Below are 19,737 nucleotides of genomic sequence, written 5' to 3'. Positions count from 1 at the left end.
AAAGCTGCCTAGCAAATATTATATCTCATAGCCAGGGCCTGTTTCTTAGAAGGAACAGCAATTCTTCAAGAGACAGATGTCATGATTCCCTAGGTTTACAGTCTAAAGCCTCTTTACTGTGGCCTAGCAGATACCTTGCATCTTCAGTTTTCCAAATAATTTATTTTATCCTTTTAAAGGACTGCAGGTATGAACTTCTCATATAAATTGTACCCAATAACTGTTATGGGACTGACAGGCGTGCCACCTCCATGCATACTTGATCAGACTCACCTCTATTTTCTACCTAGCAAAGTAAACTGTGAAAATATACCTTCTTTCCTTCCTTTCTTTCTTGGTTTGGCCTCCAAATTCCATGTTAGATTTTAAGGATTTGGCTATTTCTTTCCTTCCTTTGATAACTGAGACACACATACAGGGAGCTGATTTGGTATGGAAATTCATGTTCAAGTTTTTCTCCCTTGCTACGCCTTAGAGAATGTTGGGCTTACAACAGCAGTGAAAAACATACCAAATCACCACTTAAACACAGTTCTTCGTATTGCATTTTGTACACAGAATCACAGAAAGGTTTAGGTTGGAAGGAACTCCTGCATGTCTCCAGTCAGAGCTCCTGCTCAGAGCAGAGAAGCCCACAAAGCTACCATCAGGTTGCTCTGGCCCTTGTCACATTTATTTTTGAAAGTCTCCCATCACTGTACACTGTCCCACTCTCACAGGGAAGAGTCCGTCCTTTATGCCAAATCCTATCAATTAAGTAGCAGATTTTACTAAGAAAACCCATTTGTTTTACAAGGGGTAGGTTTACATGGAAAGCTCAACATGCTCCTGAACCCTCCATGGTGTCAAACGTGTTGGGTCAATGCAATGTATTACAGAATTGGGTGTTGTATGTTAAAATCTTGATCAATTGCAGCTTAAAAGAAAGATCTTACGCTTTGTTCCCCTGGGGAGTCTTTGGCACTCAAAAGCATACCATGCTGATATTAAAAGACACCAGGGCTCTGTTGTGGAGAGGTAACACCTATTTATGTAGTGTTCATATAGTGTTCATATAGTGTTCAACCTGGAAGGTAAATTTACACAAAGAATTTCTGCAAGTTTTGCTACTATCTTGCCCAATCCTATGAAGGATCTGTGCCTCCAACTTCAATTCTAGATTTTTTCCAGAACTTTGCTTATTCTTTGTGTCCTGTCTCTTGCTAGTTTAATACATATCGACATTTTTCTTCTATCTATTGACTGAGTTTGGACATCAAGAATGCAATAGTTATGTGTGAAGGGGAAGACCTGGAAACAAATGGATTCATAAACTTGCTGTGCAGTGAACAAGAACTACTATTTAGTTATCATTACAAGTGCATCTATAGCTTCTGAGAAAAAACAGGGTCCCTTCCAACTCAAACTATTCTATGATTCTATGAAATGTGGGATGGCCAAACTCAGAATGCCAGCAAGATGTTACCTGATCTCCAACAGGTGTCAATTACCAATCAATTCCAATAATACAATATGAGAAAAAATAAAAACCAAGCAATTTGGAAAAAGACGACAGGAGATACATTGTACAATTTTGGCTGAACTACTTTAGCCAAACTATTTGAAGATGTCAACATTCCCTAATAACTGTTACAGCTCTAGAGACAGCTTGCTTCTTGGAAAAGGTGGTACTGATTGACTGGCCTCCTGTATCTTACCTAAACAGAATTTCTGTTGGAGAAGAGTCCCCTGTTTTACCATTCCTTGTATTCCAGGAAATAAAGAATCATATGCTAGGCCTAAATACTAGATACTGAGAAGATACCACTTCAGAACCATCTATCTTGAAAATAATATGTGCTATTGTATGTGTCTCTTAGAAAAATCAGCTGTGAAGATTTCTTTAAACTATCTCTGGCTTTTTTTCAATATTTGCTGTTTGTGGAGACAGAAATGCATTATACCTGCCACAAAATTCAGACTCAGACAATCTAGAAAGATTTATGGTGTTCCATTAAGGCAGCTATATTCATTTATCACAGTACCAATTTTCCAATGCACTGCTGTATATTTTTGCTGGCAGTGCTCCTTTTCTTTTACTTACCCCTCTATAGGTATCCTCTGGAGATTTATTATAGTTCCAAAAGCGAAGCCCTGCAATGCTTTCAATTTTATCAAAATAGATTGTGAGCAGATGATCTTCTCCAAAAGAGAAGGGAATGAGCCACATATGGTCATCCTCTACTGTGATATTAGTCCCATCTATTAACCTACAAAGAGAAAAATCCATTAGCTGGGGGAAAAAAAGAAGAAAAAAAAAAAGAAAAAAAGAAGAAAAAGAAAAAATAAAATAGAAAAGAAAAGCTTGCTTTTCTCATAAAAGTCAGGTACTTTACTAGGAGTTAATTCATTTCTAGACACCACTTCCAGCTTCCAGGGCTCATTGTGCCTACGTGCACGCAATTAAAAAGCACGGTAAACACAGAAAATAGTATGAAATTGTTGAATTAAAGATGGTGTGGGGAAGAAAAACCTGTATTTCTGTTAGCTGTATTTCCATTTGAGGAAAAGCAGAAATATCCTGAGTTTTCCCCTGTGTGAACAGAGGCAGGCAAAGCTCAACTAGCTTTGTGCCAAAATGGCTGAAGGCAAAACTCTAAGGCCCAGACACAATATAATTTATTAATATTGTTCCGTGCCTAAAGTAGTATATCTGGTACTCTGCAGTGTGTTGCTACACCGGTGCAATTATACTGAAATCTGACCAGGAGCTGGATAGCCCCAGGAAGAAGCAGAGTCCGTTCACATCCTTCACGCACACAGGCAGGCACATTCCTACATTCAAGAAAAGCTTTCTACCAGCATGACATTGTCTTTTCATAAGGGCACAGACTTCAGGCTGGTTAGATAAAGTTAATTCCATCATTTCCTCATTTTGGAATTCTGACTTTATATTCTTCTACCACAAAATATGGCATACAAAGATAGAGTAAAGGAGAATATGAATTAATTGTCCATCATAATTACTTTTCTACACTGCCCTGTGTACTTACTATTTATTTAAAAGTTTAATGGAAGAATGAGTGCCAGACTTGGCAGTTTCGTAAAGAAAAAGATTTGAATAATGACTCTTTCAGGGAGGAACTGATTAGGGAGCCCATGAGAGATGTTATAATGCTTGACTTGGTACTGAATAGTACACAGGACCCATTTCAAATGTTACATCTAAGGAGCACTGTAGTGTACTCAAATTCTACATGCTTGCAGTATTTTCAAAAGCAAAAAACCCCTCAATTTCTTGTGCCCAAAAAGGTTCTTAAGCCAAAATTATGATGTAAAAAAAAAAATAATAATAACAACAAAACAAAATAATTACACACATCAGAGAGAACATTAAGGGGTATCATACTGGAAGCACAGGACAGATGTATCTCACTTACTAAGAAAGATGTTAGAAAGAGGGAGGACTCAAAAAAATCAAAGCCAGCCTGGCTCAATGGCAGGATAAAGGAAATTATGATATGCCATCTTCCAACAAAAGTCATGATCAAAAATCCCTGCGTTGACAGGATCATAAACTCTGGAATTGTGTCTGCACAGGCCAAAAAAAGAGTATGAAGGCTAGCAAGCCAAAGGTACCATAAATAAAATTCCTCAAATACATCAGGAGCAGAAAGCCTGCCAGAAATTCTGTAGGATTAACAGATGACCGGGCTGCAAAAGGACCATTCAGGGAAGATAAGACATGAACAGAAAAGCTAAATGACTTCTTTGCATTTGGGTCCATCACAGTGGAGCCTGGAGAGATTCCCCCACCAGAACCTCTTCATTACAGGGCATCTCATAGGAAGACTTCTTAGATGCCTACAGAGAGATTGTAATGCAAATAGGCAGAAGAATGGAGTAATTATATACAAGTAAGCTTGACATACGTACCAGTCAGATTAGCAGAATTTACAAAGAACAGAGTTAGTGTACATGTGGATAAATACAAGATTCTAAGGAAGACTCAAAGTCTTTGAAAAGAGAAGTCCTAATTCATAAACTTATTCGCAAAACCATAAACATGCCAGAGGACAGGATTACAACTGAAAATACCCTTTAAAATTGAAATACGACTTGGAAACAACAGAGTACAGCTTCAATAACAACAAATGCCAAGTCCTCTCCAAACCCATAGCCTATGGTCTCTCTACTGCTGCCAATTAGGAAGCACAAGTTAATGTGAGGAAGCATACTTGTCAATGTATAAAACTTCATTAGAATTACAAAAAAAAAAAAACCAAAAACATAAAAAAGCTGCAGAATTTCTAAAAGAACAGCACCTATTTGTGCAAGTCCCTAATGCATCCTCACCCTTTGCTAACTTGAAAATTTTCCTTGAAATTATCCAGAAAACCTGCATAAATATCACTGCATATGCATAGACAGATGCTACACAACACCCACATTTCTGCCTGGAAAGTCCTTGGCAGAGATACCAACCAGGCATGTTAGCATTTTCTAACTCAAACACCATCTTTTGGAAACATCTCATTCATGTTTTTACAACAAGCTGTTCCTGGGTAGCTTGTGAAATCCCAGAATGAGCAGTGATGGTATGAAAATCATGTTTGCATTAACATGTGTTAACATAATAAAAGTTTATATAATTCTGTCACTTTATAAAGTTTGATATAAAACGCATCTAAAATTGATGAGCTTCAAAACAGTTGGTGGAAACAACAGGCAGGAGGGGGGAAAAAAATCCAGAATCCAGCTCTTCTGCTACTTACTTTTCCAATGTTCTGGAATCTCCTGTGTACTCTGGAAGATCGTTTAAGTCTTGGGGTGAAGCAGAAATCTGTTCTGTACTTATTTTTAATGCGTGACCATTCTTTCCTATCACTTCAAGCCCTGTCAGTCCAAGGTAATGAGAGTCTCCCCAGGTCATGGTAAAATTCAGTTGCAGGCCTATATAAAAGAATATACATATAATATATCTATGTACATATTAATACCTACTAGTTTGAAGTAAGGAGCCTATATAAGTATACATGTAAGCCCCAGCGACTAGCAGAATGTGTATTTTGTTTAGATTAAATAACTTTATACGCTGTATTTGTATACTTCCTGGTCTGCATGCCTACGCCCGTGGAACAGCGCAGTATGTTCTGTAAATCTGTGTTAGACCCCGTTAGTGGGCTCCCAGCATCTTGTTCACTTGTAACGACACAACTGACCAAGCATGTTATCAAGTGTCTCATTACTTAGATTGTAGACTGACAGTAATTCAGCGATACGGTTAGGCAGTTACATGACAGATTTTGTAATTATGCTGACACAGAGAAGACCTATTAGTCTGAAGTCCATCTATCACCTTTTGCCAGCTAAATGACTATATAGACTCATATAAATCCAGCCTCTTGTAAATCTAAAAATTGTTAGAGAATACCAACCCACAGTTAAACCAAAAATCAAATTTGGTTGCTAATGTGTTTAAGTTACCATCTTCATGTCAGAACTGGACACATGGAAGTATTTTAATGGGAGAGCATTAGTGAAAAGCAGCGGTCTCGATTAGACTGCATCTCTAGAAAATAAATAGGAAAGAAAAATGGGGCAGACAAAAGATTGTACATGTATCTTCAGATCCACCTGTTTCATGCCTTCCTGAAAAAGTATAAATAGCATATACAGACATAACAAGTAATATTCCAATCTGATCAGGTTCCATAAAAATCCATCACTCTAAATTTAAAAATATCTTTCACTTCACACATTACAGAAGCCCAGAAATAATCAGGCTGGATAATACCTGAAGAAGCACCAGCAGCCATGATGGTCTGTAAAGCAAACAAGCATTAAAGCTATTAAGCCATCCAGCCCAATTACCTATAAATAGCTGTAGCTATTTACATGAGACTAAGTCTTGATATACAAATAAATTCGCCTGGGTGTAAGATCTCTTCAGTATCTGCAGGGACACTAAGAAATAAATAGTTCCATTAGCTGACAAGTTTGGAGCTATGGCTACGCTGATATTAGATGCTATTCCCAAGGCAGTTACTAAGACTAAACTCGTTTTGTGCACAAGCACGCAAGAATTTTCAGGCAAGACCAGAGTGTATTTTCAAACCAAAGGGGAAAGAAAGGGTGAAGCAGCTCTCCACACACGGTTTGGTATTCACATTGCCACGCCAATGCCTCCATAGATCCTCAGACTGATGCAGGGTGGAAGGGACATCTGGAGGTCTCAATCCAACTCCAAGCTCAGAGCATGTTGGTTTTGTACAGGATAAAGAAATCAGTTACTTTAAGTATGGATATAACATTCTAGTCTAGCTATTGTCAATCCAATTTGAGAAATTCAGTCAGTCTACATAAATACACAGGATTGGGAGAGAATTACTGGGTAAGGGATGCAGCTATTACAAATCCCATTCAGGGACTAGGCAAATGGCTAGTGTTATTTTTCTGAGATTAAAAGACAACTGCTACAATATAATGTTCTAAATGCCATAGTAAACAAAGCTTCTGCCTTAAAGATTCAATTACTCTTCTTTACTCCAGACCTGACATCTGTCACAAAGTCCTATACTGCTCTGACAAATTAGATCCTCCTTGATAACATGTTAGGGAGGAGGGTGGTTAAGGAAGAAGTAAATATAAGAACTTACATTTTCCAGTAAATATTCCTGATTCCTTGAGTATATATTCAGAGAGAAGGTCTGCCTGAATTACCTGTTCTTGAACCTAAAAAGTAAAAAAAAGTAAACCAACAGGTGCAAAGAACATGCAAATCATATATATATATTACAGACATATTGTTTATAAAGTGAAGGTTTATTTGTATGTTTCTTTGGGGTTTTTTATGGCTGGTTTGGTTGGTTGTTTTTTGGGGGGGAGGCAGTGGGTTTTTTGTTAATGTCCAGCTTTGTGTATACCCTTTTCCCCCAAAAATAAGATCTACCCTGAAACTAAGCCCTAGCATGATTTTTCAGGATGCTCAAAATATAAGCCCTACTCCAAAATAAGCCCTAGGTACAGTTAATAAAAAAAAAGTCCATTTAAATAGCCTCCAGGCAGCTATACATGTAAAAAAGTAATACATTTTGGAGCAAAAATTAATATAAGACCCTGTCTTATTTTCGGGGAAACAGGGTATCAATCCTCTCTCTGCCTTACCATCCAGGCTGTTCTGCAAATGATGAAAAACATGCCCCAAAATGTAGAAGATCATATGGATCCTTAGAAAGTCAAGACTATTTGGGGCTTTTTTTGTTAGCGCATAAAGGAGTGTTAAATGGGAGACTCCCTAGTGTGGGCTACCTACTCTCAAAGAGGCTGGAATCTTTAAGTCACTATTATTTACCTGAAGACTGCTATTAGCTAATGGGAATAATAATAATACACTGTATTTGCAACAGATTGCAAATATGTTGCAGAAACAATAAGTCTGGATGGAAGTTAAGACCTCAGAGAATGCCACTACAATTTATTCTTGAAAATCAGGAGGCAGAACAAAGAAGTAAACTTATCCAAAATCTGGCATTTGTTCTTTGACAATACCAATTAATAACGGCCCATACTATTAAATATGGCAATCCAGAAAGTGAATAAACAGATGACAAAATTTGCTGATCATGCTAGTACAATTAGGGTAGGGAAGACAAAGGACAGCCACAAAACGTTGCAGATCAATTCCATTTCATTGAGTGAATGGGATAAAATGGTTACATACGTTACATGTAAAAATGCTACACATAAGGAAAAAAATCCTAACTTTAGACATATAGTATTGACCTCCAAACAAAATAACAGCGGATTAGAATGGTATTTTTATAAGTAGTTGTACAAAAACATTAGCTCAATCCTCATTAGTAATCAAAAAGCTAAACAGGAAATTAGAAGTCTAGACTCATTCTTCATAGTTTCATTCATCGTTACAAGTAACTTCCTGTCATCCAGGATACATCAAATGCACTTACATTGTGCCTAAAAGAAAGAAAAGGCTTGTCAACACTTTTTTTCCTACTGTTGTATTAGATCTCTGCAGTATAACGATGGACTCGTATGTATATGTTTCCAAACTGTAACATACTTCCTGTAGTAGCAAATGTCCTTGTGGTAATTCAGTAGGTGAAACTGAACAAGAACTGTGCACAGGAATAACCACACACCAATAACCTACAGGAGGTGGGAAAACACCCTCCAACTGGGGATGCCTCTCTCACAAAACAGTGACTGTATCTGATGTCTTTTTCTAAGAACAACTTCAAAAGACCAGCCTGAGAGTTGAAGTTTGCAACTCTACTGAATATCAGAACCCATGAATGTGATAAAGCTACTGGTTCTATAGAATGCAGAATAACACCCTCCCTTGCAGGCCATAAATGATCTGTGCCAAGCCACCTCATCACCTCTTTTCTCCCTCCTCCTCCTTTCTTACCTACTCAGATCCCTTCATTCCACTGGTGCCCAGTGTCTTTTCTTTCAGATATGATCTAATTTTCTATTATTTCAACTACTTCTGCTTGTGAACGTTGTCCTACCTATGTTCTTAGACCCTTACAGCTAGAACAAAATAGCGTTGTAGTGCAGGAATTATTGGAAAAGAAATAAAAAGTAGAAAGTATCACCATGCTCCTATGCTTGACCATACTTGTATAGCACCTTCCATGTGAGGAACGACTAAAGCAGGACTAACCATTCTGGATAAGAGAGATTCAGAAGAGAATGTAACAGAGGGGCATAAATCTCTTGAGTGGCTTGAAGAAGGGAATAGGGAATAACTGCTTAATCTCTCCCAAGGTAAAAACTAGGGGACATTAAATGAACCTGGAGACAGAAATAGGTTCTTTGTGCTGTGCAAGTTAAGCTTGGAAACTTACCAAAGAGCATTGTAAGTTGTAGAAGCACGCATGTGTTCAAAAAGCTTGTGGATGACTTAACACAATAAAAATCCATGGCAGGATATTAAACGCAAAGGTTAAGTCAAAAAGTCTTTGTAAGACAAATTTCTAAGGGCTGGACGAGTGTTTCAGAGAAACACCACTGCATGTTCGCTCTATTCTGACATTCTGCCCAGGGCACCCACTACTGGCCACAGTCAGAGCTGGGTCAAGTGCACCAGTTACAGGACTGACCTGCTGGTTGACATCTGAAGAACGACCAAATTAACAGGAAAGACAGATGACCATGGATAATTTTGACAAGAAAGTAAGACACTTCTGGAGGAGCTTTTGAAAAGCTCTGTTGTCAGTGCAGTAAAACACTGTTTCATCCACTGAGGAAAATATGGAAAAATCTTTGGTTTGGATTGACAGGGAGCACAACTACTCCTTGCAATAATAACTGTATGGTAAAAATCACTGACAGAAGCATAAAGCTTCAGGAATGCCTAATTAAAAAACCCCTCTAACTGCTGTCCAAGTAAGCAAAGAAAAGAATATATATATATACAATCCAGTATAGCCTTTCTTGTAGTCTTATTGATCAGGGAAACTAAAATTTGGAACGCCTTTTGGACTTAAAAAATTTGCATAAATTATTGAGCTAGTGGGAAAAAAATCTTCAAAATAGACAGGTAGTTGTATTAATCTGCAGAGCTTCACTGCATCATGGAAATCAGCATCTCCTACTTTCATTTTATCTTTCAGAAAGGCATATTCATAGAGAGTTCTGAACACAGAGGCTCCTACCTGTTGATCCTCTGTTCTTAACCCTGCTTGTGTAAAAGGTCTTTCATCTCCTTCTCTGTCAGCAGTTGTTGGTCTCTTGAGCTCTTCTTCGTATCTCAAGGAGCTGGTATTTTCCATTTCTCCATCGTATGTCTCATCATAGCAATATATAGCTTCAAGAATATCATCATCAGTAGTGAACAATATAGTATCCCCAAAGTGCTCAGGAGCTGAAGGCAACATACAGAATTAAATGGAGAAACCATATAAAAGAATATAGAGTGTGATAAAAACTATGTTGGGTCCTTCTTTACATTTAATTTGAAGTAGTGTTTAAAGAGAATATTTGGCAAATTGATACTGACTATTGATACAAACTCAAACTTATACTGCACCGCAGAAAAACCTAAAGAATCCAGTTCAAACTCAGTTTCAAGTGCATATAAAATATAGTGGGAACAAAGCTTCCCCATTACCTTTTTCAAAAGACCCTATCTGTGAAAACAAGAAAAATCTGCAACTTCTAAATGTCTAGTGATTATCTGATGTTATTGAAATATGGTATTGTTGGTAAGACACCATTAAGAGTATAGATTAGCTCTACATGCTACTAAAATTCACAATATCATTGAAGAATGCATTAGTGGGGTTTTCGTTACATTTTGAAATGAAAACAACTAAATACAATACAAAGTGCCAGCTTGCTTTGAAGTGGAAAGCGACACCAACCGAGCTAAATGTATTTGTTTGTATTGTACTGCTGTTTCCACAACAAAAACAAGAAATGATAGCATACCTCCAGACAAGGTTCCTGACGCTTTCGCAATTTCTCCTTTAAAGATGCATTGTTCATCTAACACCATTATAATGTCTTTCACACCTCTGAAAGAGTGTATGCGAGATTTATTATAATTCCAAATCCTAATCATAGCTACTTGACAGGAATTCACAAAGTCAATAAAGATAAAGTGGGGTTTTCCAGGGGTAAATGGTGCTAGCCAGAGATGCATATCATCCTGCGTCCGATTTACCCCGTCAATTAGGTTGGTTATTATTCTGGGATCATTGCCATAAGCTGGTAAAATATTGATATCAGGTGGGTCAGCTGTTATTTTTGAAATCTGAACAGGCTCTCCTTTAGAACTGAAAACTTCAATTCCATTAAGACCAACATAATGCCTGTCTCCCCATGTTGTTCGAATGTCTATCACTAAGTGCTGCCCATAAGGTAAAACAGGAATTTCAAAATCATTTCCATCTGGTGCCTCCACAGCATTTTCTTCTTCTTGCCTTTTTGGTAGTGTTTGCAGTCCCTCTTTTCTCATTTGCTGATATTCTCCAGGCCGTCTGATTTTCTGTTGATGGAGAAACTCATCAAAGATATCCCCTTGAAAATCCATGTTAGAGATTCGGCCACGATGGGAATAATTAAACTTCACCAAGGAGTTCCAGGACTCTTGCAGAGTGTGTTCTTGCTCGTTGTGCCACTTTGTTCTAGAAGTTGCTATGTCCGTGAGAGAAAAGTCTTGATCTGAAAATAACATTACATATGCGTTTAATGCATAAACAGGACTGAGTGCAAACCACTACAACACAGACTTTTTGGAATTATGCTGGTCATATCTGCGTTCCCTTGCTGTGAAATTCTGTTATGCTAGCTCTTTTATATTGCCTCCGCATTATGAAGGCTACATGTCCCAATTTCCCTTCCCCATTTCGACATAATGAAAACAATTACTTCGAAATACTGAAGAGCAGGGCAGGTGCCAAGATACAAAAATGCAACTAAGTTTTAGACTGCGAATTCTTGACTCAACACTTACGACAATTGGGATTTTGCCCAGTGATACTTATTGTGTGGCTGTCACAACAGTTTAAATCATCTGCCGGCATTTCTGCAGAAGATCTTTCATACAGTTGGGAATGGCTGAAGGGGTGAACTTTCTAAAGCATTACAGAGAAAAGCTAGTGCTGTTAAAAACATCCATGGCTATATAAAGAGGTGAAAAAAAAAAAGAAGTAGGTTCAGCATACAGGGAGGGTGAGGTGAGTGTTGCATTCTACACAGGTAGTGTCCAAATAGTCTTCTCACTTTTCAGCAAGTGTGAGATGTAGAAGGGAGATAATGGCCAAGTGTCTAATGGGAACGCAATGGGGGCAACGCATGAGAGGGGCACAGCGTGTTCTCCTTGTGACTGCACTGGGGAGCTGCTTCATTTCCATCTCAAAACAATTAAGAGCAGCTAATAACAAAGATTTTCAATAAAGCTGTCACTTATGTATTTTCTTCAAATAAATGAAGAAAAGCAAGTGGAGTACTAAACAATTACAGACCCATGGGCTGGATTTTACTTGTGTACAATGTCCTTGAGCAGATACTAAAACAAGTGGTTATCAAGAATAAATGCCATTTGCAGTAAAATGCAAAATAATGTTTTCCCAAAAGACTGTTCAAGACTAACTTCTAACCTCGTTTTTGGAAGCACTGGGAAAAAGGCAATGTTCCTAATCTATCTATGGACAATAATCATTTACACTGGGGACAAATGAGATAAAAATAAGAATTTTCAAGTACGTGGAAAACTACCTAAAGGGGGTTTTCTTCCAGAATGAAAGGCTGGAGACCAACCTGGCCATTCCTTCTTAGCCCATGAGGCAAATACAGATAGGAAGCAAAGGTCCATATTTCAAAGAACATCAGTCATTTCTAAGCCAGTTTCTTGCTCAAATAATTGTTACATGGATACTCATGGGGTGGGTGATCCCAGATAGTACTTCCCAGAGCCTCATAATTTACCTTAAGAAGATACTGTATGTATTTTTACCACTTTGAAATGTCAAAGCTTTAAAAATCCAGGATTAGCATGTACAGAAGAGTAGCTGATATCCATTAGCTTTCCTTGCTTTGGAGATGTTTCTGTTCTCTTTTTCTTTTCCTTTATTTTTTTTTTATGTTAAATACTCCAAGCAGTACAGAAATTACAACTCTGAAGCCCTTTTACAGCAGTTTAGCAGCAGTGATTTTCAACGAGAGCTTAACAGGTTTATTGGTTACATTAAAGAGTGACAACAGGAGAAGCAGAGAACAGCCAAGAACAGCTCGTAAGCAGAGGTGACTGGCTGAAGGCTTAGGGGGTTTGGCATTACTTTTAGAATCTAAAATTTGTTATTTTTATTGGAGCCAGGTGAACAATAAACTCTGCTGGTAGATAAAGAGTATCCCAACTGCAGATGTTCCAGATGCATCCCCATCCTTTTCCATACCTGAGATGACTCTGTGATGGATGTTATGCCAGAGGCCAGCAATAATGACACCTCAAATGCACATCTCCCTGGGGGCTTAGGAGGCGTCTTGAATTACCAAGTCCCTTGTCCTGCTTCTGATGGCAACACACACCATAAAATTCCTCTCAAAACTTCAGCAAACTAGGGTTTGGGGCAACATTAGCTTGAAAAAAACACCTTTCTTCTCCCTCTGTTGTGTTAATCTCATTTTTACTCCCTGCAGTTATAAATAGCAACCATATTTCCATGCCGCAATCACACACTTCATTTCCCAAATCATTCTAAAAGCTCTCTTCTGTATCTGTTCCACTTTGTAATCAGCTTTCCTGAAAACGGGTGATCAGAACTGCAGTTTTCCAACTGACGTCTCACGAGTGCCTGTGCTGAGATATTAACATCTCCTAACGAACAGAAAAGCCTCTGCCGATACATCCTCAGAGCGCATTGCTCTAATCACGCCTGCGTCACACCAGCATTTCATAGGCAATCTGTGATCAACTACTCAACCGAGATCCTTCTCTTCCTCGGTCATTTGCAATTGATGATTACTCAGCTTACAACTTAATTTTTTGTTATTAGTCCCCAAATGACCTTGCAAGCCGTACTATTGAATTGCATTTCATTGTTATTACTCCAGTCCTCAAGTTCATCTTTCTGTGCCGTTCTTCAATCTTCTTACCTCATAATACCCCAAATTACATGTTATTTGCAAATTTTATCAGCATACTTCCATCATTTCCTTTGCACATTAAATCAGTGATTGAAGAAAAATTGTATGTTTTTATAGCAACATTAACTCGAGCCAAGTATGTATGTACATGTTATTTCTAAATTCTTTTGTTCTTGTTATTCTTCATTTAATGACCAAAGACGTGTTGCGACATTGCACACGAGCTAGTGCAGACTCCCCTTTGTCACATACCACTACTGGGAAACTGCAGCTCCCTGAGCCCCGCGCCAATTAAAATTCACCACTCTTAGGGAAACACTTAAAACTGTTTCCCTGTTGTTAATGCTCACTCAGCTCCACTTTGAGGCTGGCTTTACCCTGCACAGTACAGTACAGACAGAACAAAACCTGGTAGATGGCACCTAGTTTTCCCAGGGACAAACACATATTGGGAATTTTACATAACAAAACCTGCTCTGAGCAAAATTAGAGGACATTGTTATTAGAATAATAATAACCCTCATCTTATAGTACACATTTCAAGCTCCTAAACTGTTACCGTTTCTATGACTGAACAGAAATTATTGAGAGGGGATTTATTTACAGTTTTCATGATGTTGACAAGTTTTTAGTCTAACAGAGCCACTGTAAAATGTGTGAAACAGCAAACAGGCTGTGGTGAGTGGGTGTGTGAAGAGGAGATGGCACTTATTCCAACTACTTCCGTACTTTTTTCTTCTTTGAGGTATAATTTCTGATATACTTACAAAATTGTTGTTTTCTCCAGAGAGAGGAAGAGAAGAAAAAATTCAGACATTCTGTTTAGAAAGACCCGTTTTCCTCACCTTTGCCTGAAAAAGTCATGCAGTACCTGCTGTGAAATTTGAACTGGCATTCCTGTGTTTGGGCATCCTTCCTGTCCTTTAGGACCATAAATTTAATGCAAACACTCAAATACAACATACAGCAAGGTACGCTTTCATGTAAATCGTTACGATGGTTAATTATGATAAATCACCTAAAATATTCTATTTGTATTTTTGCAACCTCTTTTTCCAACTCTCTGGGTCTTGTTGTCGTTCAGCCAGACTCTCTTCATTTCAGACAAGTTACTGAATGCTAAAGAATTACAGAATGCCAAGGAAAGGCCAGGAAGGGTCCCAAAAAAGGTCAGTTACACACGGCTTGAAACTGAAATGGGGAGACTAAATATATCTCATGTTATTTAGACTTGTTAAGCACAAAAACATTACCCCATGCCCAGAAAATATCTTAGCCATAGGTTGCTGGCGGCTGGGAGAGACCAGGTGCTTCAGAACTTGCCTAATTCTCAAACTCTTCCCAAGGGACACACTGTTGGCTGCTGCCAGAGTAAACACAACCACACAAATCTGGGTCCCCCACCCCCAACAGGGTCCAGGCGAACTGAAAAAGCTTTGGAGAAGGATGGAAAGGATGATCAAAAGCATGGACCAGGTAACAGCTAAATTCAGTAGAAAACTCCTCATAAATGAGCAGAGGTGTCTGAGGGAGAGGTTTGAAAGAGGTATGTAATGTCATGAGCAGAGAACAGACAATAAGGGCAGTTTTCCATTCACTCTGAATAAATACATTCAACATACATTCTCACTGAGATTGACACAAGCCTGCTACACAAATAAATTCTGTAAATCTACTCACTACCTTGAGGTCACACTCTTTATATTTTTGCAGATTTTCATAGATATTTGCAAACATTTACCGTCTCCAGCACTGTCAATTATTATAACACAATTTACTGAAATTTAGTCTTTGATATTCTCCAAATAAATTAAAAAATACTAACTCAGAATGTAAATTTTTCAGAAAAGAAAGAGCATTTCACAACAGGTGTAGAACAAGGAGAGAGACTCTGAGCATTGCTATAGCATGAATGAGAAAAAATGAACACTGCAAACAGTACAAATAAAATCCCACTGCTTACACCTCAGAAATCTCAGGACATCCCTTGCAACCTAAATGATTCTGTGTTTCTGCAAAATCGAGAACATGTCAGCACTTGCACTAAGGTTCTATTGTGAGCTCGTACCTTTGAGAGAGGAATCATCTTCTCCAAGATTTATAGTGTTTAATCCCTCCTTTTTTACACCTCTGACACTTCTCCTTCCACTTGTGGGGTACTGTGAACTGCAGCAATTTTTGTTAGAAATGTCCAAGCCCACACCATCATCCTTTCTGGGTGGCATTTCTGATTTCTCATCTTCCTTTGCATTCCTACTACTGGATCTTCCCAACTCATTTCTCTGACATTTGACATTCTCATTAGTTAGATCTGAAAAGTTTTTCATGATTCCATCTGACTGTGTTTGAAATTTCAAGCCTAAACAATGTTCTGTAGCAAGCCAAGGAGGCTTCTGCTTACTGGAAGTAACCTGATTATTCTCTGTTACTTGGGAAGATGACTGTAACCAAGAAGGAATTGCACCCGCAGAATCAGACAACTTTCTTCCTGTTAGCTTTTCCATTTGTTCGCTCAAAGTAAGTTCATCATCAGATTGGACATGCTCCATAACTGCTTGTACTGCTGCATTCTCTTTAGCATCTTTCATACGAACTGGAGATGGTAACGCTTTTCTACCATCCTCTAACTCAAACAAACTTTTCTTCGTAAAGCTGATTGAGTTCATCTTATGCTCAAGAAGATTTTCTTCTGGCAGAGATTTCCAGTTTAGTGAAGTACTGTTTGACTCCAAGCATTTTAAGTCTGAGTCTGCTTTCTTCTCTGTGACTGCAGGTGCGTTTACTTCTTTCCTTTCATTTGAAGAATATACAGAGATGTCTTGCTTGTGAGCTGTAAGGTCAATTGTAGTGCTATGGTCAGTGAGGAAAACTCCAGAGGCTTTCTCTAATTCACCATCAAATACGAGGTTCTCATCAACATACAACTTCACCTTCCTTGCTCCAACATCAAGGTCCTACAAAAATAAAGGTATGAAGATCTCAATTAAGCTGTTCAAGCATTAGATATCCTTGTTCTGGAACTCTGATATTTGAACACTTAATCAACAAACAGATTAAAACGATTCCATTCTCATATCACTAACATGCTTTTGACTACTTTTTAATCAAAAGGTCAAACAACTGACAAATACTGTGGAATATTTAAGACTTTATTTAAAAGGACTAAAAACCCTGCTAGACACTTCTATGAACCATTTTGGCTGACAAGACTTAAATTTTTAGAAAAGCTTGAGCAAAGAAGCCTAGATTAAGTATAATTATATTTGATCAGGTTATAAATTCCAGAGGCACATTTTGCTTCAGCATCTTTAAGATTCACCACTTCCACTACATGTTCCACAGCAAACAAACACCCAGATCAAAGCCACTGAAGTTAAAAGGAGTTATAGAAATATAGAGTTGGAAAGGACATTAAAAAACTTCATCTGGTCCATCTCTTTCCACTGAAGAAAGTAAAATAGCCTATAACATTGTGAAGAAATCTGTTTTTAACATTTTCAAATAATCTGCCTCAATAGCCTATTCCAATGCTTAACTGGTCTTTTAAATAGAAGGCCGTTATCTCAGACAAAACTCTGCCACTCACAACTTTATGTTCTTTTTTGTGGCACCCACTAAAATCTGACTTTTTCATTCCATTGGGGTTGGAACTAATATTCTTTCTATTTTCTTTACCATTTCCATCTAACCTTTTCTCCCTCTTAACAAAAATACTGGTATCTTCAAAGAAAATATAGAAGATGAGACAAAATCCATCTCCTTTCTGCCCTCTAAATTTTGGTAACATGTCCATCATGCTGAGTCTTTAAAGACTCTCTGTTCTTTTCTTATTTTCGTGGAAACTGAGAAGCTTTTCATGAAAGTAAGTTTCAGTTTCATCCCTCTTGCTCATCTCCTGGATGTCAGTTCACTTTGAATACTCATTTAAATTTTCCTCAGCTCCCAGCCTAAACCAGTTACTCCTTCTGCAAGTACAAGTGTCTCCACTTCTTCACTCCTGCACGCGCACTTTACAGCTTACAAGTCTATATAACCTCCATTCTACTGCTTTCCAAGTCGTGGCATGTATGGGGCAAAAAACGTAATACAGACCTACACAGAGGAGAAAACAGAAGATGCAGGGATACCAAGAAAGCTACAGCTGAGGGAGGAAAGTAGGTGTAGGAATGTGAGACATTCCTGATAGAAAAGGTTAACCTTCACCAGCTTCTCAGAAACAGCTGTAAACCCAGTTTAATTGGCCATTATGTTATGGCTGCCTGTGTTATTCCTAGAGTATCATAAAGTACTATATGTCTGTACTGATGCATTTGCCTATAAAACATGGTATTTTTTTTCCCCTTGACCAAGGAGACTGCTAGAGTAATCTAATTGAGGATCAAAACATTGAAATAATCATATATACTAAAAACTAACTACATGGCTTTGCCTGAAATCATGACGGGAAAGAGCAAGATTTTTTACCTAGGAACAGATATAAACAGCATGGAACCACAGAAATGCACACATGTATATTTTGAAAAGTATTTGCCAATTTCATGTTTTTATCTAAAAATCAGCAACCTCTTATGAACAACATGTTTTGAAATGAATCTCACTTCACCCACCAGTACTGGAGGAGGACAGGTAGACAGAGCAAATATTACAAAATGAGATGGGGGAGCTTATTTTCCCTGAAAGAGGGACAGTCAGTGGGAAATGACGTCCCATTCTCTGATGCTTTGGAGTGTCTGGGATAGGTATTGCAGGAAGAAAAAGAGGTGTCCAAACTTTATCAAGATGAACCAGCCAAAGCTACAGACATTTCTAGCACCATAGAGACAAATTGAACTGGGGCAGGCGTTAGGAACAGCTGAGAGCTCAGAAGAACCATCTAGTCACGAAAAAACAGTAAAAGAGCTAATGAAAATCTCTTGCATCAGAACTCTAAGCAGACTGAGGCTCAGGAAGGAAAAATATGAACAAATCCCAGGGACTCCAAGAACAAATATATGCAGACATAAGACTAAGAACTGCTCTTCTTCATTCCCTCCCACCACCCTTCTGAGCTCCCAGTTGCTTAGTGATCAGATGTGATGGGAAAGACTGACACAAGGGTGAGGCTCTCTTAGTACCCTGCTCAACTCCCCTTGAGCACAAGGAGCCTGGAGAAATCACTTCTTCATGAGTAACACCATCAAGAAGCCACCCTGTAAACAATCACTCAATACTTCATCCAAGGCCGTTATTTTTTTCCTCACAGATGAGTAAGTAAAATGGCACAATGTCTCAAAACAAGCAAGTAGGTATGATCAACATCAGAGAGAAAAAAAATTAAAGATTTGCGGAAAACAGTTCTAAGGTTTCTCTTGATGTTCCTTCCCAGCTTGTACCTTCAGCCCCACAGGGTGCCTGCTGGGATAGTGCTTCCCAAGGAAGCAGCAGGAACGGTATTTCTGGCCATTTCACTGATATTTGTGCATGAAGGATAAAGCTTAAAACCAGAAGCACTTTTCTGCAAATTATACTTGGACAGAGGACTTGAATTTGCCGCTGCCTGACTTCTCACTGAAGAGTGAAAAAGAAAGAGCAATAGAAAAAGCGAACTAGAAGAAAAAAGTTATTTTATATACCTAACTCTGCTGGAGCAAAGTTGCTGCATCCTTACAGACAATGCACCCCAGTGCTGAAAATATCTCCAGCTCAAGAGAACAGGCATTAACATACTCACAGGAGCAACACGCATATGGGCAATCGCTTGCAGGAGAAAATGATCCAACTGGAGGGCAACTAAGACCTTCGTGCTTTCAAGTACTAATTCCATTCACAGATTTGTGAAGACACACAACAGACATTATATTGGATCTTACAAAAAGCATTTTAATGGCATCAAGTAACGATGCAATGTCAAGGTTGTAGAAAGCGTTTACTAAAAGTCTGAATATTTCAGACAAACTTGAAAAGAGCTGGCTGCCTTTACTTACACTTGATCTCTCTTTGCAGACTAAAAATGATGTCCTTTTCCACAAACCTCATCTGAAGTAAATAAATGCAAGATGAAGCATTCCCTGAGACCTTCCTTGTAATACAATGAATCAAGGAATCTGTGGCAATGATGTAATCTGACTTTTACAGCTTCCTTCAGACATATTTTTACTACCT

At 38.3% G+C, this 19,737-nt stretch overlaps 1 protein-coding gene across 3 annotated transcripts in view; it reads right to left on the bottom strand.

Moving 5' to 3' along the window:
* KATNIP (katanin interacting protein) overlaps window positions 1–19,737 on the bottom strand; it is a 55,624-nt gene that overhangs the window by 15,008 nt on the left and 20,879 nt on the right. For all 3 annotated transcript variants that reach the window (XM_065030727.1, XM_065030729.1, XM_065030728.1), the window contains exons 13-18: window positions 15,665–16,550; window positions 10,438–11,172; window positions 9,663–9,871; window positions 6,639–6,714; window positions 4,755–4,932; window positions 2,084–2,249 (exon numbers count right to left, since the gene is read on the bottom strand). In XM_065030727.1, the coding sequence (XP_064886799.1) occupies window positions 2,084–2,249; window positions 4,755–4,932; window positions 6,639–6,714; window positions 9,663–9,871; window positions 10,438–11,172; window positions 15,665–16,550 (2,250 nt within the window). The remainder of the gene's footprint in view (window positions 1–2,083; window positions 2,250–4,754; window positions 4,933–6,638; window positions 6,715–9,662; window positions 9,872–10,437; window positions 11,173–15,664; window positions 16,551–19,737) is intronic.

Source organism: Columba livia, chromosome 15 (genome assembly GCF_036013475.1).
Source record: "Columba livia isolate bColLiv1 breed racing homer chromosome 15, bColLiv1.pat.W.v2, whole genome shotgun sequence".
NCBI classification, from domain to species: Eukaryota; Metazoa; Chordata; class Aves; order Columbiformes; family Columbidae; genus Columba; species Columba livia.
This window is presented reverse-complemented; position numbering and strand designations above follow the sequence as displayed.